This window comes from Tauraco erythrolophus, chromosome 2 (genome assembly GCF_009769465.1).
Source record: "Tauraco erythrolophus isolate bTauEry1 chromosome 2, bTauEry1.pri, whole genome shotgun sequence".
NCBI lineage: Eukaryota > Metazoa > Chordata > Aves > Musophagiformes > Musophagidae > Tauraco > Tauraco erythrolophus.
In genome coordinates this window covers 99,178,196-99,203,403 of record NC_141466.1, presented here as the reverse complement: position 1 = coordinate 99,203,403, position 25,208 = coordinate 99,178,196, and the positions used below count along the sequence as shown (strand labels likewise).

General features: G+C 41.1%; 1 protein-coding gene across 2 annotated transcripts in view; it reads right to left on the bottom strand.

Moving 5' to 3' along the window:
- Positions 1 to 2,700: 2,700 nt before the first annotated feature.
- The window catches only part of GLP1R (glucagon like peptide 1 receptor), a 92,354-nt gene continuing 69,846 nt past the window's right edge, over positions 2,701 to 25,208 (bottom strand). For both annotated transcript variants that reach the window (XM_086628472.1, XM_086628463.1), the window contains exons 8-13: positions 17,356 to 17,416; positions 13,144 to 13,213; positions 12,346 to 12,434; positions 8,435 to 8,573; positions 7,502 to 7,543; positions 2,701 to 2,868 (exon numbers count right to left, since the gene is read on the bottom strand). In XM_086628472.1, coding sequence (XP_086484598.1) covers positions 2,701 to 2,868; positions 7,502 to 7,543; positions 8,435 to 8,573; positions 12,346 to 12,434; positions 13,144 to 13,213; positions 17,356 to 17,416 — 569 coding nt within the window. The remainder of the gene's footprint in view (positions 2,869 to 7,501; positions 7,544 to 8,434; positions 8,574 to 12,345; positions 12,435 to 13,143; positions 13,214 to 17,355; positions 17,417 to 25,208) is intronic.

Below are 25,208 nucleotides of genomic sequence, written 5' to 3'. Positions count from 1 at the left end.
GTGATGGAGAAATTGGTGTTTAGGCCTTAGCTGAAAGTATTTTTCAAAATACATGATTACTGTAATTCTGATTTGGTGGCAATTACTTTCACTGAGTTGTTCCACCACAACCCTCTGCTTGGCTAAGACCTTGTCATCCTATTTTTCTCCTGGATTCTACCAAGGGAGAAGTTAACAAAGGTAAGTTTGACATCTGGTGCTGGAGCTATTCTCGTGGGCCCCAAGCCCTCAGTTCTTCAGTGACCAGGAGGGGTAAAAAGAGCCTCGTAACTCTAAAGCATGTCAAACTCTTGAAAGAATCTTGTGATGGCAACTAAATGTTTTGTGTTTGTTACCACACAAGTAAATACTCTCAATTCCTATGTCTGTCCTGTTTCATTTGTTACATGTACTTTTTTTCTGCATAATGATGAGTTAAAACACTTCCATAACTTCCTGTTGTCACAGCAAAACTATCCTCTTGCTAACAGCTGTGCAAGTTGCAGAAACTTTTTTCCAGGCTTGCACACAACTAAGCAGGGCCCTGGAAAACTAGCACCCACTCTTGAATATTCATGAGTGAAATTATTCCCTCCAGTGTGTATTACCACACAGCTGTGAATTTCATCCATCATCATGCTGCCTTTTGGCCTTCCAATGACTGACTTTATCAGTTTTTTCCTATTCAAAGCTCTTAAGGGTCGACATTAAACAGAAACATCAAGCTTACTCTCTACGTACAGGCAGCTAATTAATTAAATTGCAGGACAGCAGTTAACACACATATGCAGTAGTCAGGTGTTGTATTGATGGTCACACAACAGAGAAGCTAGTTATTAAATTTACAGAAGAACCTGAGGTGCTTCATTCCAAGGTCAGCTCTGCAACGGATGTTAGGAAGGGATGGCCTGGAAACGACCCGCGTAGGACCCAGCATGCTAAACGTACAAAAGCCAGCCTGAGACCTGTGGTGGATTTCTACAAATATGTCTGACTTCCCCCCCCGGAGCTCAGTTACAAGCATTATAGCAGAAGCAGCTAACCCATCCTCTCTAATTCAATTCTGACCTGACGATTGTAAAACTAATCCACCCTGTTGGCAATTTGGATTCTAATACAATGATTAAATAATCCCATGCAAAGCAATCTAGCTTCAGGCGGGAAAGATGCTGAATTACATCCCAGAATATCCAGTCCACTTTCTTGGCAATGGGGCATGCGAATGCAGGTGCAAAGAGAGACTTGAAAATGTTTTTGTTTTTTTCTCTCTGACTTTGTCTATGCCATGGAAGTTACTCAGTACAAGGCAGCTATTAGGGACGGGGATATTCTCAGAGCTAGTCTTTGGCACCTTGCCTCTTTGTTGTCAAGGGAGCCCGAATAACTAAGCCGAGCAAATAACAAGCTTTACGTGTCTTAAGCGATTCAATGGATCACGTCCTGCTTGTGAAGGTACCTCTGTTTCTCCCCAGCAACTCCTGTTTACACCAGGGAGGGTCACATAATTAGCAGCGTAGATGCTCTCACTTGCGAGAGCCTGCGCAGTTTTAAACGAACAGGCAGAAAGCCCGTTGAGTTTGGGAGAGCGTTTCTGGAGAGGGTGGATTTTTTTAAATCCCGCTGATGGCAGGCAGGTGGTGGAGGAGGAGGAGGAGGAAGAGGAGGAGGACGGGGCAGGGACCAGGAGCTGTTTCTCCATGCTGAGTGCTGCTCGGAAGCCGCCCTCCCGCCAACGTGCGAGCAGCACCTGGCCGGTGTCTCTTGTCTGGAGGAGAAAGAAAAGTGAGCCCACACGGGGAAGCACCGAACCTTTTCCCAGTAGGTGAAGTCTGGTAAGACCATCTGTGGCCACAAGCTGACTTCTGTGGGTCTGCACCCACAAGAAGCAGAGCATAGCTTAGAAAGAAAACATCCTCTTGAAGCACAAGTCGTTGTCCTGTCCCTGTTAACACCTGTGTGCCAGCTACCAGGGCAGCATACCACATAGAAACCGCGCATTCAGGAGACATTTCCATCTGTGTCGACAGATAACATGCACCCATTAACAGCAGAAGAGGCCCCTACCAGATACTGGTTTTGGCTTTTTTTTTCTCCAAGTGAAGCTTAAAAAGAGAATTCGGAAATGTACACCACGCACCTGCTGTATTGATAGACCTTCAGGATGCCGTTCTTCACCTACCCAGAAAGCAAGTAGGCATATTTTCAACTTTAGCTTTGGGAAACTCTTACTACAAAATTGATTCTTTCCTAAAACACAAGTTGTGTCCCACTAAGTTTTTTTTTTTTTTCTAAAACTGGTGATAGCACCTTACTCTAGCCCAATAAAAGTCTAAATGTATTTTTTGACAATAATCATATTTGTATCCTTGTAATTTAATCAGTCCATCACTCACGTTGCCCACTCAACAGTAATAAGCCATTGACCCCGTGATTTCAGACTGGATCAATGCTATGCTCAAGTTTTGGACACCTGGAGGCCTTGTGTGCAAACAGGAAGAAACTCTTAACTTTAGACGTGATCAATTTTTCCTCTGATGTGTTGATTACATTAGCAGAATGCTTTCCCTAGAAACCTTGGTCCAACAGCCTGCAGGCAATGAGCAGCATATTCTGAAGTTTCTTGCTGGAGATGGCATACTTAAGCCACTTGCTTGGGTATTTAAGGGTTTTCGGGTATATTATACAGTTAATTGTTCTCAGTCTGATTCACCTGCAGGATTCTTAGCTGAATGTGGCCTGACAAGTGGCAGCGTAGACACTACTGCCTACCGTGCCTGCGCTACTGATGCTGTTGGCCGGACACTTCAGAGGTTTCATACTGCTGTCTCTCTGGACATACAAATGTTCCAATCTCCAGCGCTCCCAGCTTTTCCGAAACTCCATCTGAACCTAACGGAAACAAAGAAGGAAACAAAAGGACTGAAACTAGAACTATATAGATCTTTAAATCACTCCATTAGAACAGAGCAAGGAAAAAATAAAGATACCAAACTACTGAGAAAAGCTAGCAATGCTTTAAACCTGCAATATTATTGCTTCAAATTATCCAATTATCTCATTAGTCCATTGTAGGGTATTCTATATTTAAAATAATGACAGTATTCACTTTTACTTGTAGAAATAAAGCTCTTTTATGCACCAGGAAATCTTATCTTCATTATTTTATTTTAAATTGTATCCAGCTACATTACTGAATGTACTTTATGCCCTACCAGCACTAATAATTAAGTTGATTTTGCTTATCGGCCATGAAATGACGAGAAGACTGGCTTCCTGCTCAATATTGTCACCACAGGTATTTTAAGAGTTCTGTTTTAACTTCTGGTTTGATTTAAACAGTATTACGTCTTGCATTACTTTTGTCCTTTGAATAATCACAGTTTTTCTTTATTCCATAAAAAAAATGAAGATTTACTCAGAATTGAAAACCCCACGATTAAGCATATTAAAGACTGTCATTTCCCCCCTCTTTTTAAATAACAATTACAATATCTCATTCCAGATACTAGCTTTTTTTAAAGTTACAAAACATGCTTATCCAGTCAGAGGTTCTAGGTTAAACTGTGTAACCTCTGTACTCATTTGGATGTTTATCCAGGGTGTTGTAACTGCTGCACAAGCAAGAAAAGAATTTAGATCTTCCTGTTCCACAGGCAAAGTTCTTGCCATTTGACTGATGTAAGAACCTCCATTAGCTTTTAACACATAAGGCAGAGGACGTAAAATGGAACCTTTTTTACTCTACTTAGAAAAAGGCAGGAGTGCAACTACAGTAATCAATTCATTATGATGTGTCCTTCAGCCTGGAAGTAAGTTTGTATAGGTGGGGCACTCAAGTGAGCCTTCTCTGGAGAGCTCCTTTTTATTTCCTTTTAGGGTCCAGTCCTGACCACCAAGAGACTAAATAGGTTGATGACAGTTCCAGCACAGGCTTGCCATCATACCCAGGCTGCTGAAACCTTCATACCCTGAGGGAAACTTCCTAGGGAACCTTTAAGATGTCTCTCTTTTCTGCTTGTTCATTGTGAACTACTGATCCTGGGAGGCAGCCCTAAAAAAGGACCAAAGCCTTAAATAACCAGTTGTCTTCCCTTGGTGGTTACCTCTAGCAGTGCTTGTCCACTCTGGGCTGCAGCCCTTGTACTGAATACTGTCCTGGTGGGAATCAGCTGTATCTCTGCATTTCTGACACTGGCATCTGTCCCTCTGATATCACAACCAAACGGGACAGAAGAAAGTTGCTGAGATAGAAGCTTGTATTTCACCGTGATAACTGAGTCATCGTGTCAGAGGCTGAACAAGGACACTAGAAAAAGTGTATCCAAGACAGCTTGGCATAGAAGAACGAGAGAGAACAGCCTGACAGAGACAGGAAAGGAAACAGTGAAATGCACAGACAAAATTGTCTGCAGGAGAGGAACTGACCATATACTACCCTAGTACTTGCTACCTTTCCCAGGCACGGAAAACAGCTGTTTTAATAGGCAGCACTGGGTAAAAACAGTTGCAGACATTTACAGGAAGATCCTGAAAGAAAGCACGAACGTACTTACTGACAGGGTAAGTCAATGAGCAATAGAAACGGGTATCTGAGAATCAGTTGAAGGGACGAAATGAGCTTCAATCTGGTTGGACATGACAGGCTGTATCCTAGAGCTATGATACAAATAGCCTGCAAGATTGAGATGAAGGGAATGGGAAGACCTGAATAAAAGACTATATCAGAAATGATGTCTTAGGAATTGATCTGAATGACAGAACGTCAGTTTTCTTTCCAGAGGTTAAGAAAAAGGTAAAGGGCAGCTCTCCTCTCTGTGCTGAACTGAGTTTTTGCCTAGACAGCTGTGAATGTGTGACCAAGGGAACAGGTCAAGATTTATTTTCTAAAGAGACAGTTCTTGTGCACAGTAGACCTACAGCTCTTTCAGCAAAAAAATTCGCCTAGTAACTTCCATGTGTGCATAAGATTCCCCAGAAATAAGCTATACACAGAAAAGGAAACCAAGCACAAAGCTCCCATCAGAAAGGGGAAGAAGGAAAACTTTTATGTAGAGTATTTTGAAAGAGGAAGGGAAGAGGTATGAAAACTTGGAAAAGATGGTCATGAAGGTTAAATGTGGAGTAGACTTCTCAGAGAGAACAGCTGCTTGAGCTTAATTCAGTTAAAGGGCAACAATGTTGAGAGTGTGGCAATGAATCTGGAATCTGCTCACAAAAAGTTAAGCTTTGGCAAAACAAATCTCAATAATCATAGTGAAAGGAAAGCAAGTCTGAAATGGGATGGAATGGAGCTGGTGGAGGAGTTCATAGGATAGTCTGCATAGAGAGTGAAAAGAAAATAAAAACAGAAGATTGGACAGCAATTAAAAACACTCAGGAGTCCTGGAATCAAGACAGATTCTTTTAAGGTAGGAGAGAATAAAGTGTACTTCCATTGTGACAGGAAGGAGGCAAAAAGGAGAAGGAAGACTACAGAGAATGAAAACTGAATCAGCTTGAAATAGTTCTGGTGGAAAGCAGTATCATCTCTGTTCAGAATATTTCTTCCAGAAAGCAACACTAACTGCAGAAAAACTGATCATGTTAAGCCTAGCTTATTTTTCAGAGAATGTTGGTGATAACAGGCAATCTGGTGAGACCCTGCCATTTGTTTCAGAGCAATATCAGAGAAAATCCAGAATCTTTCAGGTGAAATACGACTGAAATATTAACATATTTTAATATTCTTCCATAGGTAGATACTGTAAAAGGACATTAATATCACTTCTAACTTCACTTCTACTCTTGATCTGGCACCAGGACTTGCAAAAAAATTCATGCTGTAAAGTTAAGGAAAAAGAAAAGGAGTCAGTGAGTGTTACAGACAACAATAAAATTATAGACCATATAGCAAACAATGATAGACTTCAGGCACATATAGTCTGTCAGAAGAAAAACAGTTTGAAAACCAAGAATTTCTCATATCATTTAGGAAAGCAGTAAAAAAGACTTGACCTCAAACTCTCTACATGGATTTATTTTACAGATGCTGATGACTGGGCTTGACAAAATCCTTCTCTCCTTTCTTTTAACAAGAGTTGGAACAAGCAAGATAATTTATCCTAGACTGTCTGTCAGCTTTCCATGAAGCTGAGCATATTGTGGTCAGATTTTAAGAATTACATTACAAAGGCAAGAGAACTACAGCAACAAGAGATTTGGAGGACCCCTTGGAAACATAGGTAGGCTACTTCACAGTAAGTTCCCTCGAATGAAACAAGCCTACCTGTTTCAAGATTTGTAATAAAGTTTGGGCTATGATGCAACTTTGCCCTTGTATCAAATGGAGGAAATGATTGGGCATTACTCATGAGATGCCTGGCTGCAGCAACACAGAGGATGTATAAGCAAAGGCCAAAGTGAATCAGAAGAAATACATGATGGACCAGCAGACAGTGCTGCATTTTGGACCTGTAAAGCTGTACAAGGGATTGGAAACAAATATTATCTAATTCATACTTCAGCAAAACTTGCTGCTACCTGCCTCTGACTTTCGTAAGCAGTACAATTAACACATTCACTTAAACTAAATCTTACCCACAAGCTACAAAAGTGAACAGTCTCCTGCAGGGCTTAATTCAGGATACCTGCTGCTTTTCTGTTGACTCCAGCTTGGCCATAATGACACAAGTAGAACATTTTTCCACTGATTCCAATTCCTTGATGAGGCCTCTCTCTCAATAGGTGATCTTGAATTACTATGTCATGTTTAAAAGCAGATTTAGCGTGAGTGTAAAATACATTGATGTGCATTAAACTTAGTAATGCACTGCCAAACTAGTAGTGTTTGCTGCCCTTGCAAACCTGGCTGCTGAATGAATGAATAATAATAACCACTTAGAAAATAATTCCTGCAATCCAGAAACAGAACAATACTCTTTCCCGCAACAGGGCTGGTATTCAGCAGAAGCCATAGAAGAGGATATTTGCAATCAATTAACTCAATGCCCTGACTACATTTCTTGTGGGCCTGCGTAAGAGCTCACCACTCCATGAAGTTCAGTTTGAATGAGACAGCAATGATGTCTTCAAGTAGCTGGGCCACAGGGAAACCAAACCAAATTGTATAGGCTTTAGCCAAGAGGACACTCCAACCTCACCAGCAAGCTGAGCAGAGTTCGCAGAATAAAACTGCTCTACTCCCACATTCACCAAAACAAGCAAATAAGAAGCACTATGAGACAGATTAAGAGCAGCAGCTATAATTCTTAAACAAAGAAAGCTCCAGCAGTGCAAATTCTACAGTATGAGCAAGACAACTTGCAAGATTTCATGCCTACAAATAGTGGCCCTAAATTATACTGCCTGAATTCCTTCCAACATTTGCCTGAGGAGTTATCCTATGTAGCTGTACAGAGGAGGGTCTGTAAAAAAAGTAAAAGTACTGAACAAGGAAAATTTAGCAGTTCAAGACCATTTTCAATTTCCTTTTCTTATAGTAGATGCTGATAAGGCAAATTGGAACAACTAGTGTCTCTCTTACCTCATTATTGATGAAACAGTAGAGAATTGCAACCATCAGCCCCTGAAATCAACAAAACACAGAAAAGCAGTGAGTAGAGCAGTTCCCCCACTTTTCCAGAAAATACTTGCAAAGGGCTAGAGGCTCCACACTGGCATGTCCCATGGTGAGAGAAAAAACAAGAGTGAGACAATCTGTGGTCCCCAACTGCTCTGATGGCAGAAGAGAGGTTTGACCAAACTATGTCTCAAAGCACATGATCTTAGGGAAAAGGAGTTACTGTTTTCTTCAATCTATTATTTTTTTTCCTAAAGATTCCTTTCCCTTTATTTTTCTTTACCTGATTTCTAGTTATAAACACTTCATAAGTGAACAATTCACAGTGATCTTAAATACAGCTCAGTACCTGATAAACAGGGAATGAGTGGGTGAGCAGAAGAATAATGATTCTGTTAGACAAGGAGACTTGAAACGGCCTTACCTGAGGCAACAGCTAAATAAAAACCTCAGTCAACCTACATCCTCCTCCCATGCAGTTACAGCTATAGACAGCTACCTATCACAGTACAGATTTTCCAAGGAGTATCAAAAACACCGGAGAAAGCACAAAATTTGCTTTCAGCAATGCCATTATACAATTACAGGAAATCAGAGACAATTTCATTTTTGCCTTCAGATGTCCCATAGGAAGTAAATATTAATATGTGGATAGGATTACCAGTTTATTGTGGTAAATTTAAGACATTGGAAATAAGAATATGTGACACTAACATCTAAGCTAGCTATTAAAAATTAGCCCTCATACTTTCCCTTCCTCTGTCATAATCCTGTAATATCCAGTGCTAAATTAAGAAATATAAAGAACAGAGAACATGCAATAAATAAGAGAGAAAGCAGGTCCCCAAACAGCAGTTAAAAAATATCTTATCCACATGGGCACAGTGAGAGTGCTACCTGGAAAGAGGCAAAGGAGAGTTCAGTAAAAAGCTTCACAAAGCGCAGCATCCCTCTGGCATGCTCGTCAGTAATAAAGGCAAAGATGACCTCATGGGTCCCCAGCAGCGGGATCAGAGTCAACGTAGACTTGGCCAGCCTAAGATGACAAAGAAAAAAACCAACGCCACTGAGTAGATCATTGCTGATCCCAGTGATCACAGGGAGTCACTGTTTCTGCATTCTGCTTCTGACATACTGTCACCTTTGGTAAGTCACTGCACCACTTTGTGTCGCAGGGTCCTCCTCCACAGGCTGTGGGTCAAAAAAATAAATAAAAAGCCCCCTCGAAATAACCTTGGTCGGTTTCAATGTGTTTTAACTGCCCCTGCCACTCCACTTCAGACCGCTTGCTGCTGTGAGTAAACCTGAATTCAGCTCCTGGCTGCATTTCACCTGAAAAATCTTCTTCCAAACTCAGGAGCAGGTCATGTGCTTTCTTGTACCTGAGATATCTTCTTGTGTATCCTTTTCTCCATCTGTAAGTGGGAAAGATGACCAAAACCTACCTTGTTGATGGCCTGAAAAAAAACCACAAACCTATCAATGACTGGAATATTTTAAAAGTATCTTGGCAAAGGGAGGAGTACTTGCTATTCCTTCCTACCTCTGTGGCGTGTTAAATCTTCAAAACATTGTAACTAACCGTAACTGCAGAACACTGTGTAAAAGCAGTTAAACTGTCTTAAAGTGAGTGATGACTCCATGATTTAAATGGCAAGTTCAAAGACTCAGCTAGCAAAGGAAAAAAGACAAACCACCCTGAAATAAAGCATTTTTCACCAGTGAGAGAGCAACGCTCAGGGGTACAACCACAGGATAACATTCACAAGAACGGTCCTTAACTCTCTTTTGACAGACATACATGCTAGCCACCCAACAGGATAATGAAAGATGCCTGAGCCTCAAATGGAAGTTTATAGGGCTATGCTCGGCCACAGAACGTGTCAACATCTCACAACGACCTGCCTTGAGACAATTTAGTACATACAAAATCACTCAACCAGCAGTGTTGTCAGTACTTAGTAGATCTTGCGTGCCCTAGGGCTGTTGGCTGCTATTCTGAATCATGTAATCGTTCAGGTTGGAAGGGACCTCTGGAAGTCTCTGGTCCAACTCCAGTTCACACCTGGTTACTCAGGGCTGTGTCCAGACAAGTTTTGAGTATCTCCAAGGTCCTCCATAACCCCCCCCCCGGGACTCCCAGCATCAGACCACTGTCACTGTGGATTTTTTTTTCCACCTCTGATTGGAATTTCTTTTGCTGTAACTTGTGACCTCTGCCCCTTTTCCTTTCACTGTGCACCTCTGAAAAGACTCCAGCTCCATCTTCTGTATGACTACCATTAGGTAGCTGAAGACTGCAGTTAAATCCTTACTTAGTCTTCTGTTCTCTAGACTGAATAAACCCAGTTTTCATGACCTCCTTCTATGTCCAGCCACTGAACTAGCTTGGTGCAAAACTGATGCAAGTCCTATAGGGTTGGAGGGACAGGACACAATGTCATTCATATACTGGGGAGCCCCAACCTGAACACCAGAAGCAGTCTCACAAGTGCTGAACAGAGGGGATCAGTCACTTCCCTTGACCTCTGGCTATGCTCATGCTAGTGCAGCCCAGTATACAGCCAGCCTAAGCTGTCACAAGGGCCCACTGCTGAATCATGTTCAGCCTCTTGTCCTCCAGCATCCCTGGGTCTTCTGTAAAGTTGCTTTCACTCCAGTCAGCACCCATCCTGTACTGCTCCATGGGGTTATTACATACCAAGCGCAAGGCTCCTATCAGCCCGTCCACCAGTGTGCCGATGTCCTTGGTACAAACAGGATCAAGGGATGGTAAATCAAAGCAACTATTTAAACAGTTTACACGTACAGGTAAGCAGAAATGCGTATATCTAGTGGACCTCAGTAGAATGTTGCACTGGGGATAAGGGGCTTGTTTAAACGAATGGCGTACCAACAAGTCTTGCGAGGGAGGCTCTGCTCCACCACGACCTGCCTGAGATTGAGGCAGAAGCATGAAGCTGATGCTGAATTGGCTCCAGAGACACTGCTTGGGTAAAAAAAGGGAGTTGTGTGGTTATACAGCAAAACTCTAGTTTATTTAATGAACGCCAATTGCTCTAGATGGGATACTTGGAGAGCTCTGCATTAAACAGGAAGCCATGCAAAGTCCTATGAAAAGGCTTCCTGGATAATTAAGACTTCTCTAAAGAAAAACCTTTCCCTGAGCAAGGGGAGATGTTTCTCCACAACTCCAGGCTTTCTGCAGAGGAAAGGTATTTGCTGCCATACTGAACAGAGAGCTCTCCATCAACTGAATGGGCAACAGGAGAGAGGCAGAGAAAAAAATGGCCTGAGAGCAAAACACTTTTCTCCTATCCATACACAAACATATCTAAACTAGTGACTTTCTAGGGCACCCAGACTGGTCCTTGTTTAAAAGACTACATTACAATATGGCAGTTCTGTCTTCTCTCAAAATACTTTCCAGTGTTTTTCAGCACAAAAAAAAAAAAAAAAAGAGAGAAAAAATCTAATTCAGGAATCTCTGGCTACTGGTCTTATCATCAGAGGCACACCGATGAACTGAACTCTTTGGGTAAAAGACCTCTCCAAAACTTCTGGTTATAACCACCAAGCTCTGGAAGGATGACCAAGACTACAGTCTCTATCAGCGCAGAAGGCTTTGTCACTGGGTACATCCTTTCCTGATAAAGCCTTTCTGTTTACACAGCAGAGTCATGAAATGAATGAACATGCATCTCTTAGAAATGGCTCAGCCACATCAAACTTTCCTGCTGCTTGCAGAAGTCAAGAGGGAAGAGCTTTCTCTCTGACAGGGTAAATTTACAGTCAGATTTTTAAATGGCTTCAACCCATCAGAACTTGAAAATACCCCCCTTTCCACCCCTGCAAATTTTATCCTGGAAAATAAAGGTCACATATACTCAAAACAACAGTAGGGATAAAAGTAGAGCCTACAGCTCACTAAAAGGAGTCTTTTTTTCTTCTTTGAGCTCTAAGCACACATTAGGATTTCCAAAATTTCACATGAGGTAAAGAAGGTAGGTAACACACAGGAAAACTCTATACTCTGAGGAGAATACACAAAAATGCATTCTGTCTAGTTTAGAAGGCTGAAGCAGTGGAATATTCAACTTCAAACTAGCCAAGTCAACCATCAGTAGCAGTCTGGCTGCCACAGCGTGTAGCTCCATCCTGGTTAATTCACTCTATTACTAACTTTATTAACTCTATTTCTACATTATTTTTCAGACTGCAATACAGAAATATTCTCCAAGATGCAGAAATGAAGGATGTGACCATGAATCTTAGCAAGGTGATTAAATAACAGGAATAACACACACACAGACAGGGTGAAGCCTGCAAAATAAAAATTGAACACTTCTGTGATAAATCTAACATCTCTCTTGAAGGATTCTATGCATTCAACATTGAAAGTTTTCCACAATAACAATTGGCAAGGAGCAACACCCAAAATGACACCTGTCTTGATCTTCGTTGAAGTTAAAGCTTTTATTTTTATCACTCATATTTTTTCAAGTTATGCGAAGTACTTAAATATGCTGCAAACATTAAAAAAAATACCTGTTTCCTTAATGTTCTTCCAGTATTACGGAAGACTATAAAGTGACCAACTCAGATATCAAGCCTTCTCTTTACCTATAACACAGGTATAACACCTGCTCTGGTTCCACCAGGAGACTACTCTGAGGACTGGCTGTCCAAAAAGTCATACCAATGTGTGACACCACTCCTGTGCATTATGCAGGCCCTGTGATCTTTAACCACCTTTGTCAATCCACTCCTCAGAGGCACAAAAATTGTCAGACCATCAAACGACATACCTGCATTTTATGTCAGTTTTGCACATCAAATTAGCCTGTAGTTTGGAGATGATAATGCATATAACTCTGATAAAGATCAGGAAATTTACCTGGAGAAACAAAAGAAGGATTCATATCATCATCAAGAAACACATGTGCATAAGTGTTCAAAAAAGCTGGTTTGTGCATGCATGTTTAGGTACCTGTGCACCCCACTACTTCGCAGGTGTAGAATTTGCCACAGAATGCAACTCCTTGCTAAGGAATTGTGCTCTAAATACATCCTCTGTGAATGCACAAGGCCCCTTTGAGAACACAGGTAGTTTGCTAAACAAGGCAGGGGAGTAAGACATGGTAAAGGTGTGGGCTGTTCCATTTGCCTTGTCTGGAGGTCTGAGACTGCCACAGTATTGTGGCTGCAGAACGTGGCATTTCTCCACAATGCCACACAATTTGTTGCTCTTCTGCAGCCCAGTATCTAGAATGTTATCTTCTGCCTCCCTGTACTACCTGCCGCAGCTTTTCCCACACTGGGGAGTTAACGGGATTGCTGTGGCACGCTCTTTTGTTATCATGTGCCAACACGACAATATGACAGCATGTGGCCAAATCAAACAAACAAAACGCTAGTCAGGAATTCCAGTGACAGAAACCAATTTGCTTCTTAAAATCGCATTTCTGAATGAAAATGTCAATACCCTCAAAGGTTATTAGCCTTTGGACACACACAACAGCCACATGTACGTTTGCTTTTTGTACTATGTCATGTCCTCTTTCTCATTGAAATCTGCCACCTCATTGCACATGCCCCATACTCACCCCGATGGCGATGAGAATGGGCAGTCTGATGATCAGCCAGTAATTCATATTATAGTTTCTGGTCCAGCAACTAGGCAGAAGGCAAAAAGAGGAATACAAGAATAAAAGGTTTCAGTCCATTACGAAAACCTGCTTTTCGTTCTGTCACAACAATGCAGATGGAAAACAATACTGAAGACTAGATACCAGGAAAGCACATCATGCTGACATGGAAACAGGTGCAGTTGCTTCTTAGAAACACTGAATGCTTTGTACTATTGCAGTTATCATACTCCAGCTGGGTACTACTTGCCTGCCTTTCTTGCCCACTAATGGCTAGGCGTCCTCCACAATTTGCTATGAATGTCCATCAGTTAATTGTGAAGATTTACTCCATTAAAACCAAGGTCAAATTTGTCATGTGGCTGAAAGGAGAAGGGGGACAATCTATTTGAGTCAGACCTTTCCTGCATGGTTCCTATCCTATTTATCTGTTATTTTTTATTACTCTCCAGTCTCCAAAGTAATCTTATTATTAACTGTTTGTTAGTTCTTTATCACATTACCTACCATCACTTTTCTCCCATCAATATTTAGATCAGTCATCTCTTATTTGCCCTTATTTTCAAAAAGGACTTACTAATTTCAACCAGGAGAAAGCAATTAAGGCAGCAAACTCCAGTTCCTTCAGTGTATATGTACAGGTTTCAGGCCCAAAGGAAGTTTTAGAAGTTATAAGCAAGCAAAATCAAAAATGGGGGTAATAGTTCCAACTTTTATCGGCCAGCTGAGCCTTCTGCCAAGTAAGTAATATGCTGCAGGCAATGTAACACTTCATTCTCCCCATAAGTCTCACTTTAGCTTTTTAAATTCCAGGATCCTTGAGCAATATTGAAGAACAATCACAAGAAACATGATGCCTGAAAGCCACAGTTTGGGATCTTTGGTCTGAAGTGAACTTTATACGGGGGGATTTGTACATCTAGTTCTTCTGGGTCCCACCCTGGCCACAGACAGGCCACGTGTGTGCATGATGGCCCAGGTGTCAAGGCTGCATTTGTTTACCACTTCACTTGTTGCTGCAGTGACATCAGTCTCAATATTTCCATGAAATAACTTTGTTAGCCTCCTGCCATATTGCGCAGCATTACTCAAAAGCAACAGTCATCAGGAAGGCCAGCAGATTTCTGAGCTACATAGGCTGTGAAACATAAACTATGAAACAGCACTACAGAAAACACAGGTTGCTTCACAAAACATGTTTCTCTTTGTTTCCAAATCCCATCTGCTAAAACGTATACGTGTTCAATTTCCCTTAAATTTTAACAGTCCTATGAAACTTGAGCTTGGGTGATGCTAGTGAAGAGTAAGCCCTCCCCAGCCTTGTAATGGGACAGTCAACTTGAGAGAAACCAGCAAATAGTGCGGCATGTGGTAGGGGTCCATGCTACAACGATGTGCTCACATACTAGAGAGGAAAGTGAAGCAGCTCGGCTGTGGCAATTCCATGCTCCTTTGTTGGTACTGCACACCTGAGAAGGGCTCAGGATTTCATTTTTCCTTTCAGTTTCAATTTAATGCATATAACAAGCACATTATTGCAACCAGCAGCTCCACAACGTACACTTGAATTGCGTTTTCAGTACTGGAGAAAAAAGGTGTACGCATTGTGTGCAGTCAGTGTACTTGAGCTGGAATCTGAGTAACAGAAGAACTTCTTAATTGGTACGTGTGACTGGAAGCTGGCTTCATGGAGCCTTTAAAATTAATTTTATTTGAACCCCTCGTGACCAATGAGATAATAGGCATGGCTAGAAGTGGAGCTCTAATTTTCTGACTAGCTGCAGTGGAAGCAGAGGCAATTTTAAAATTTCCTGATAATGACGCAGGCTGAGAAATGATTCTTTACATTAACTCTGCTACATTTCTGTGTGTATTAATTTGCTTCCTGTGGCACAGAGCAGTTTTAGCTACTTTTAAATTTATACAAATATGTGCAATAAAAATGCCATTACAGCCCTACTAAAGTGTCACAGCTATTAAAGTGTCCAGTAAATAAAATTGATAGATCCGTACATGATTTCTTGTCCATTTGTGTCTTCTGGGATTGCCACATTGATAAATACATCAACATCTACTGTGTTCAGGATCTATCACTGCAGTTTGCTCAGCACCACTCAGAAGATGCTTGGCAACTAATAGCATCTGAGCCATGAATGGAGAATTGGTCCAGTGAAACAAATGCTACTTGGAAGTTTTCGCCTTTGCTTACTATTCTAGTATTCTTTTTCTAAAAATGAAAACACTGAATTTTTACCTTGAAGAGGTACAGCTGAATGGCTCCATTTTTTAAAGAGATTGTGGGCTGGCTGTCTTGATCCTATAATTAATTACAGATAGAAACACCGATGTGCAAGTATTGGCTCTTTAGGCACAGTCTAATAACGAAGAAGTATAGTTTGCCTTTGATTTTATTTATAATCCAGACAAAATCTCTCCCAACAGCTCACTTCCTAGAACAGCAACTGCTTTGTAAAGGAGTTTACACTTGCACATATAAGACTTGCAGGCTTCAGTCCTTCATTCAAATGGCTACGTTCACAGGACTGCCTCAACCCTGCCCTGACCACGTTTACTTCCAGTTGTTCCTCATAGCCAGGGAAGTAGCTAAGTCACAAATGAAATTTACAGCTCGCTGCACATCCCTGGTGACAGCGCTATGGCAAACAGCATGAAAGATATCCCTGGCTGCTCCAGCAAATGCCCGCCCAAGGCACAGAAATCTCGCCTTTCAGAGAAGCTGCTGCACGTGGTTATTTATTGCTGTATTTTACAAATATTTATACAAGATTTAGAAAATTCAATAAGGTGCAAAATTGCCCCTTTTAAGGTCTGCTGAAGGCAGTGAGTGACAGTTTTCCTTAATAGAAAACATAAATCAGCTTTGAGCATCGCATAATGTAGGAGGCTCAGCATGAGCACTTTGAATACATTTTCTACATCAATGGGAAGATATGTCCGTGGAACGTCTACTGTTCAGAGGCTGCATGTTCTCTATACCTATTCTGGTAATTTCAACAAAACGTGTAATACATCAGTACGGCCACAATCGTGCTACAGAATATTACCAAGTCAACCTTGAAAAAGAAAGTCAGAAAATTCTAGCACTGCTTAAGCCAGAAAAGGCAGTTTTGACTGAAGTGGTTTAGTACTATGAAAGAAAGACATTAAAAAAAACCCTGATTCTTAATATTCACGAACATCTGAAAAAAGTCTGGGGGTAGCTCTGACTATATTGAATTTTCACATTGCAGCACCTCTCCAGGAAGCGTTGTGTTTGGAGGGAGCCAAAAAAAAAAAGGTGGGGGGACCTTCTACAAAAGTGCTGATTGGGTTGTTTGGAAACTAAGAGGAAGACCCAATAAATAGCATATTTAGAATAAAAAGGAAATAGCATGAAGTTATTTATTTCACCACAAAAGAAAGATACCCAAATATTTCCAGGCAGTCACTGTCACTAAGAAGAGGAAGCCACTATCTTACCTCTTTTTTTTAAAAAAAACCAAACCAAAACAAAAAAAACCCCCAAACAAACAACAAACTACAATGCTATTTGGTACCTAAAGCATATATAGAGGCAATTTTTTCAGAACCGCCACTATGGTAAAAGTGGACGAAAGTATTTTTTGTTTTGCAGCAGTCTTGTGTGTGGTATAGTTGACTAGAGCAAGACTAATGTAAGTGGACAGAGAATGTGCCTTTATTTTAAGAAGATCTAAATAATGGAAGCTTAAATAAGAACAGGCAATCATATCTCTGCTCCTAGGCATAAGCTAACCACTACAAATCGCAGGCAGAATCCTGTGGGAGGTTTTTGCCTTCCTCTGAAGCTTAACTGTAAAGGCTACTGCCAAAGGCATGGTATCAAGAGTGGTCTTGGTTGGGTATGATGACTTTTTCTGTTGATACTGTAACTACAGAAAAACAAAACATACCTTTCCTTGACCTGCAAAAGGATAGATTCATTCAGACATGCAGAAAATTCTCATCAGAAAGAAACATATGCTCCTTTCTGAAACGTTATGCAAGACCTTCAGACAAAACAGAAGCAATTATGTGAGGTTTCAGCACATTGCCAAAGCAAACCACACCGAACAGAAAGCAAACAATGACCTGCCGGTGCACACATACAGCACAAATGAGATAGCTAGGAAAAATCAGAACTAAACCAACCCCTCATCTTCATAAAGGTACTTGACAGTTCCCCAGAGGATAACAAACAGCATTGGTACACCTGGGAAGAGAGGAGACAAGGTTGACACTGACATTAAGAGACAGGGAAAAGCAGAGAGAAGGATAAAACCCCCACATAATGATGAGCAACATAATTAACTGGTGGCAGGGTTGCAGCTCCTAGCCAGCGCAGATGGCTGTCAACGGTCGGAGGGGGAATCTAGCCTGCAAGTAACTAATACACATAACCCATTTTGCCTGGGCCCCCGTTTAGCTCCTAACAGGCACGAAAAACGAACAACAGACCATTACCTCCATACTCAGCATATACCAGCTTTTCCATGGGAAGTTTCACAGAGGGGCCAAGGGAACGAAATGTCTTGTGGCCTCTCTATTCACGTTAGAGAGGAGCGCAGTGCGCTCCGATCCAAACCTTTGCATCCACGTTTCTGCCTGTGGGTCAGCTACACTGTACTCAGGCAGCACCAAGTTCAGGCTGTCTATAGGCACCAGGGCTGGAGAACACTCAGCCCCACGTACCCTTGATGGTGAAAGGGAGTATGGGCACACAACACGGAGCAAGCATGCTCAGGCCTCCCCTGCAAAGATGTCCCAAGTTTGAGCTGCGGTACTGGCATGGACCTTAGGGCTGGCGGCAAAGACAGCAGATGCATCTGGTCTTGAGAAGAGGCTTGGTCCTACGCTTACCTGACCATGCGCGTGCTACAGTTGGTCAGTTTGACTGGGGTGTAGAAGGAAGAGAGAAAAGCCAAATAAGCTGGTAGTCATTACTTGCTTTACAATGTCAAAGGCTCTCAAATCAATTTCTTCCATTTAGGAAATGTCTAGGTCTTGAAAAATAATTTTAAAGTGCATCTATCAACCAATGCACAGTACAGGGAATGCCAAAAAAGTCCACAAGGAAAGAGAGTAGATTGAGTCCTACTCAACGAGTAGGATGAGGAATTTCTGCCTAAGGATGGATCAAGACGGTCTGCAATTCCTCTGTGCATCCCCTTGGACTGATGCTGTATGTAAATTGTATAGGAAGGGCAACACAACGTGCTTTATTACTGCATTCTTAAGAACCAACATGGTAAGGGACCATAAGAACATCAGTTTGCAGCAGTAAGCACTGCACAAGGCAAATACACAGCTCCAGACAGCAGAAGCTACAGTGAAATCAGTGATTTCTTACAGTCTGAAAAATCTACAAGCAGTATCTGCAGCAGGTATTATCAGTAAAAACCTTCTTTCATGTTGCACTGTATTTTTTTCTCTATTATCAGAACACCTAAATACTACTAACAAAAGACCAATTATTCTCCTTATTCAGTTAAAAAAGGAGAGAATAAAGAGCAGCAAGGAAAAAAAAAATAATTAGAATAATAGCAAAGATAATTAATTGCATAGAGATTACTGGGGCAAGTGGTTGAACATGTTCCATGGGTGTACCTGATACTTAAGAGTATACAATATTTTCAGAGGAAAGTTACTGAAAACTCCGTGCTGCTTTGATAGTGCACAAGAGATTAAGAATAGGCTGATTGCAAATCACTTTAAAACACAAATGAGCCTTTGATTCATAAAAACTAATTATAGCTTATATTATTCCTTTCTTGACTTTGCTGACAGTTAAGACATCTTAATACGAAACTTACAGGATAAGACATGAACACCGAGAGCACAAAGGCTGTGTGTCAGTGGAGGGAAATGATATATCGAGTGATAACTATAATGATTTATGGGTATCTCCATCTTCTGGATACATCAGAAATCTCTCCATATTTAATTGCATTACTTGCCATTTGAATTGAGAAGCTATTATTAACATTATATCTCAAAAGAGCCTAGCTAGAGAGAGGCTGGTGTTATTGAACTGCACCAGCATCCTGCTACACAAATATTATACAAATTAATAGGCAGCATGTTCAAGGTGACTTGTTCAACATCCTCTGCCCACTCCCACTTGTGACGCAGGCCCCTGGAGCCTTGGTGTTGCAACACCACCAGTTGCATTACAGTCCATGCTAGCAATACACATTTTAATCTGAGACACTAAGACTGAACAATGCAATACATACATGTAAGCTTTGAACACTAGTGCAAATGCTACGTGGATACTTTCTGACACCTACCAAATTCACAAAGTCCTGTCCTAAGAAATGGGTGGCTCTGAAAACTGTCGACAACACGCTCTCAGCAGATGGGATTGCATCCAGTTTTCCAAAGCCCTACTCAAGATCTAAAGAGGAGAAAGAGAAGACTGCCCCAAGAACATTCCCTAATCCACTTAAAGTCTGTAGAAGTCGTTCACAACAGCAAAAGAGCAAGCCTGCTGCATCTTTGCAATAATTGTAGTTTGCAAAGATCACTGAGGCTTCAACATTTACAATCTTGATACCTAATTAACCTGCATTAACTGGCACAAATGCAAATAACATTCTAGTTACTTCACTCAGTGAAGAGAAATTTGGCTGGTTTGAGAAGGCAGTGGAAGCAATCTATATACAGCTCCTTGAATAAACTCTACAGATGACTATTGTTCATTAACGGAATCAGCATTGTATTCCAGTCCTGGGCTCCCAACACACAGCTCTTTTGTTGCATTTGCGTTTTAGTCCTACACCTCTTCCTCTTGCTGCTGCTATTTAAAGAATATCAGATATCTGAGAAAAAAACACACTCATTTATAGGATGCACTTATTTAAGGTACAGGCTGAATTCTTTCAGGTTTTGCTTTTTGCAATACAGAAAACTGAGATCGATATTTTCCCAGATTAACTGACTACAGAAAGGTCTCTGAATTCTGGAAATGGTAACATCTACTTTTGTCTGTACTGCATCACTGCTGAAGATGCCAGAGACTGCAACAGCCTGCTCATAATAGCCTCTGCCGTGTTATTTCTTGCAGGCTGATAACTGAACAAAAATCTTTGAATGCTACATAGTGATTATGAAATCTGTCAAGTGTACTAGGAAACAAGCATGCCGACAGCTCAGCTAATAAAGTTCGACTTTAAATGACAGAGGACAGGTCACCTGAATTATAGGCTGCAATAATAATATGTATTATAGATGATGAAAAAGTAATGGAACTGCCAAATCAACCTCTTAACGCCCCACTGCATAAATAAGCAGCACGACCTACTTATTTTCACCCTAGCTTACGTATTCTACACCTGGCCAGGTGTCTGCATAGTAAGAAAAAGAAAAAAGTTGGAAAACCAGGCATTATCCAGAATGATAATAGGGTGGGGCAGGCAAGAGAAGAAAGCTGTGAGAAATTCTGGACAGGAACCACCGTTCGGTTGACATTTTCTTTCTGTAAAGAATTTCCTTACAGAGAGGGTTGTGAAGTATTGGAACAGGCTGCCCAGGGAGGTGGTGGAGTCCCCAATCCCTGGAGGTGTTTAAAAACCGTGTGGATTTGGTGTTGAGCAACATGGTTTAGGGACCCTGACAGTGCAGGGTGAATGGTTGGACTCGATCTTGAAGGTCTCTTCCAACCAGATGACGATTCTATGATTCACAGTGCTCCACTGTCCCTAATAAGCAGAGAGGACGGCAATTCGTATTGCTGCTAAGGGAAGCTACCATGTCCTGGTAATAGCATGCAGAAATCAGTCTCTCCGTTTAATGAGTCTGAGATATTTCGGTAACAGAACATAACAGCCCAGGCTTGTTCTGGAGTTCACGAAGTAGCAGTTACCACGAAAGGTGGTTATCACCACCAGGTGGCGCTATTCTATACCGCCTGTCCTTCTTCCCCTTATCTCCATGTGCAAGCAAGTTTTCATTCTTACAGACACACGATATTTCTAGCTTTGCATTGTAGACAAAGGCAATTTCAGGGGACAAAGATGTATGAGGAGCAAGAGAGGCTCCCCTCATCATCAAAAGCAGATGACATTATTCCTGAAGAGAATGTGTCTCTGTAGGACCCATGCACTGCCATCCTGCTGATACCCTTATATATGGACGTAGTCTGAATACAGCATTTTAGGACTGATGAGTTTGTGTACAAGCTCATATTTCAGATGTAACCCGAAATCACTGTTTTGCATGTGGTAAGAGGTCCAACCTCCAAGACAATCAGGCACACAAACTAGAAGGACACCTCTGCTGTCAGAACTTCAGTTCTCCTCTTTCTCTCAGAAACCATCCAGGATGTTCTGACTTGATCAACTGCTTGACATATGAACAAAAGAAGTATGTGATGAGGAACTGAAAGAAGAAAAACAAATATAATTAGATGCAGAAAGAGTAAGAGCACAGAAGACGTGAGAAAAGATGAAATGTTTTTCTTTCTAAAAAGAAAAAAAGCAGGAAAGAGTTTAATCCAGAAGACAAAGAGTGAAGAGAATTTAGAGAAACTCCTGACAGATGCATTTCCTACCAAGATTGGTCTGGGCACAAAAATCTGTTTTCACATCCTTGTCCGAAACAGTTTTCATTTGAAAACAGACAAGAAGTGGTTAGTGCAGTGAATGCACCCTGTTGCTATACTGAGCTCATACTGGGCCTTCAGAAGGAAGGTTTCTTACTGGCTCTATTCCAGTCAGACCTTCCTTGCAATCAAGATGCAGATTTTGACACCCTAGCCAGGCTTCCTGCTTTTTATAGCTTCATTCCCTTAAAGTGTTCTTCCTTAGAGTAAGTTTGGATTGCCAAGGCTTAGAAGGAAGGGAATTATTTTTTATAGCCGTTTCCCTGCTGCAAGTGCAGCTGGGTGTAAAATTGCCACAGAAGCTCAGAGAATGTTTAGCTTTTTATTAACATTTTCTTCTTAGCCTTTAGTGCTGAAAATTGTCTCCTCCTGTCATTCTTCCCACCTGGACGCCGCACACAGTCACTGTGGGATGTTGCTGTTGTTTCCTCATTCCTTCCTCCTCCTCACTTCTGAATGTGAAGAGGTCCTTTTTCCACTAGCTGCTGAGAGATGCATACAGCAGCATTACCGTATAAACCGCTCTTCTCCAGAGACTACTGTGTACAGCACTGACACAGCTGCCAGAAGTCAATGTCAAGTTCAGCGACTCTTTACTTGGGCTCAGACACAGCAAGCAGTGAGTTGGTGTCCCCAACACCCTGATTAAAAGCAGTCTGCATATCCCAAGAAACAAACAAAACAAAAAAGTAATCATAGAATGGTCAGGGTTGGAAGGGACATCAAAGATCATCTAGTTCCAACCCCCTGCCATGGGCAGGGAAATCCTCCACTACACCAGCTTGCTCAAAGCCTCATCCATCCCGGCCTTGAACACCGCCAGGGATGGGGCATCTACAACTTCTCTGGGCAACATGTTCCAGTGCCTCACCACCCTCAGAGTGAAGAATTTCTTCCTTATATCCAATCTAAATCTGTCCTCTTTCAGTTTAAAGCCCTTGCCCCTTGTCCTATCACTACACGCACTCGTAAAAAGTCCCTCTCCAGCTTTCCTGTAGGCCCCCTTTAAGTACTGGAAGGCTGCAAAAAGATCGCCTCAGAGCCTTTTCTTCTCCAGGCTGAACAGGCTAATCAGCTTGACCTCTGCAGTTACATTGTTTTCCTTCCTCTCCTCCTGCAAATGGTTTGTTCTCTCTAGAAGATGAGACCTGTGGTCAAGGGATTTCTCTTACACCAGAGGAAGGAAGCACTGGGCACCAGACACATATAGCAGCAGCTTTTTTTTTTTCTGCAAGTGATAACAACTATCTGAATCAACATCCTGTTTAGCTGCTGTCGTGCTGACCTCCAGACTGAAGGGAACAACTCACCTACCTGCTCTGCCATTAGCCTATTAAGAATTTTGTTTGTTGCTGCTGTTAGTGTTTCTGTTCCCTCTCCATCAGCTTTGAAAATGGCATAAACCATTGTTTTTCCAGTGAGGTACAAAGAACTCGGGGTTGACACAAATGTACGAAACTCTGCTTTTACAAAGAAAAAGAAGACATTAGCAACATGTTTTCCACATTAAATGAATTAGGAAAAATTTAACACTGCCATCTCAAAGCCTAGTATGGCATGAAATCGCAGCAAGGAAGTAATTACATTACAGGAATACAGTTACCTCACAAATAATCAGGAAGGTTTATAGAATCCTATCAATATACATGATGTCCATATAAATGGCTCCCAATTAGTAAAACTACATTAGTTTCCTTAGGTCTATCAAGATTTTATAACATTTCTAGCTTTTGCAAAGTACAATAATATGAGATAAACAGATTTTTCCCTTATAAAAAACTTCATCAGCAAAGAATAACTACTCATTTGAACTGATACTAAATGGAGGACCATCTAATAACAACTGATCTGAAATTATCATATAGCAAAAACGTATTTCAGAAACATTTATTTATTTTTCTTGACACTCTTCACTGTCTGCTAACTGTTCCTAGGAGACACAGACTAAGTATGGTATCTTTTACATGTTTCTATTTGAAAAGCAGGTTTACCCTTTCCATATTTTGAATTGAGATGAAATAATCATGTTAGATATAAAATGGGAGAAGTACTTTTTTTTTTTATTTACACAGTTATGTAGACTTCTTCCCCTGTTATAATAAAATACAGGACTATTTAATATAGCACTTTAAAAGCTTGGAGAGCAATAAGTATCAGGACATATCTACCTATTTTAAAGGCTGGGCTTTACATTACAGCTTTGCCTGGGATTACCTGAGGAAATAATTTGCTTTAGTTTCTTGTTTGTTCTGAGACCTGTTGTTCCTCGAAAGAAGTACAACAGGGCAAACATCATGACCAACAGTATATGCAAACACTCAGGTGGGCAAAAACCTTGAAGAGAATACACAGTTTTATTCATATGTACATTTGAGAGAAGTACAAGTGCAAACATATGTGAACACGAGGGATTGCAGAAGCTTTCAGGCATCAAAAACAATACCATATGGTCTGTGAGTGATCACAAGGTGCAGTTATAATTAGAAGAAATAACAACATGATATAACTAACAGCCACTAAGTTTGTGCATAATGCACATACGAAATTTTAAAACATAAATATTCATCAAATGATGAGTAGTGAACAAGTTAAAAAATTACCCTGTAAGAGGACAATTCATTAACAGGTCAGGGTATCAGATCAGCTCTGACAATTAAATAGATATTTTTTTTTTTTGATCCTGCTTTATTTTTACAGTTGATCAACTATTTCAAAGAGCAGGACTCTCTCAGCTCCAACAGGAATCTATTGGTTCTCTAAAGCCTCAGCATCATGCTGAGGATATCAGGCTGCTCAAAAAAACCCAAAAAAACTTCCAAGCATTGCATATAGTAGAAAGGCAACTGGTAAGGGACCTGAGCGCCCAAAAACTGGATTCTCCAGTGAAGAAGCAAGAAAGAGTGGCAGAAATCTTTGTATGTTTCTACTTGTTAGAGACAAAGCTTATCTACTATAACTAATCTGGGAGCACTGAAATAGCAGATGCTTCTGCACTTAAAGATGGAGAATCATTGTCAAGGTTTGCACGTGCACCCATGACTGGAATAGCAAGAAACTGTACAGATGTTTCTAGGAAGCTTGGATGAAACTCATATATCCAAGTGCCAAGTTCTGACATTGTCACTCATTTCCACAAACTCATCCAGAAATTCAATATACTGTAGCAAAACTTCCATTGTAAAGGAAGAACAGAACCAAAATAGTGTCTTCTGTTTCTGCCTTCACAAGAGACAAACTCTAACTAGAAGTGATTCACATCAAAACTATCTTAGCCCTTAACTTATAGAACACCACAATACCCTCAGGATTTGGCTAGATATAATTTTGCTCTAATTTCTTTTTCATTTCCTCTCATGACCTCAGTCAGTGCTTCAGGATAGCTCCCCCATCTTTTTTTTTTTTT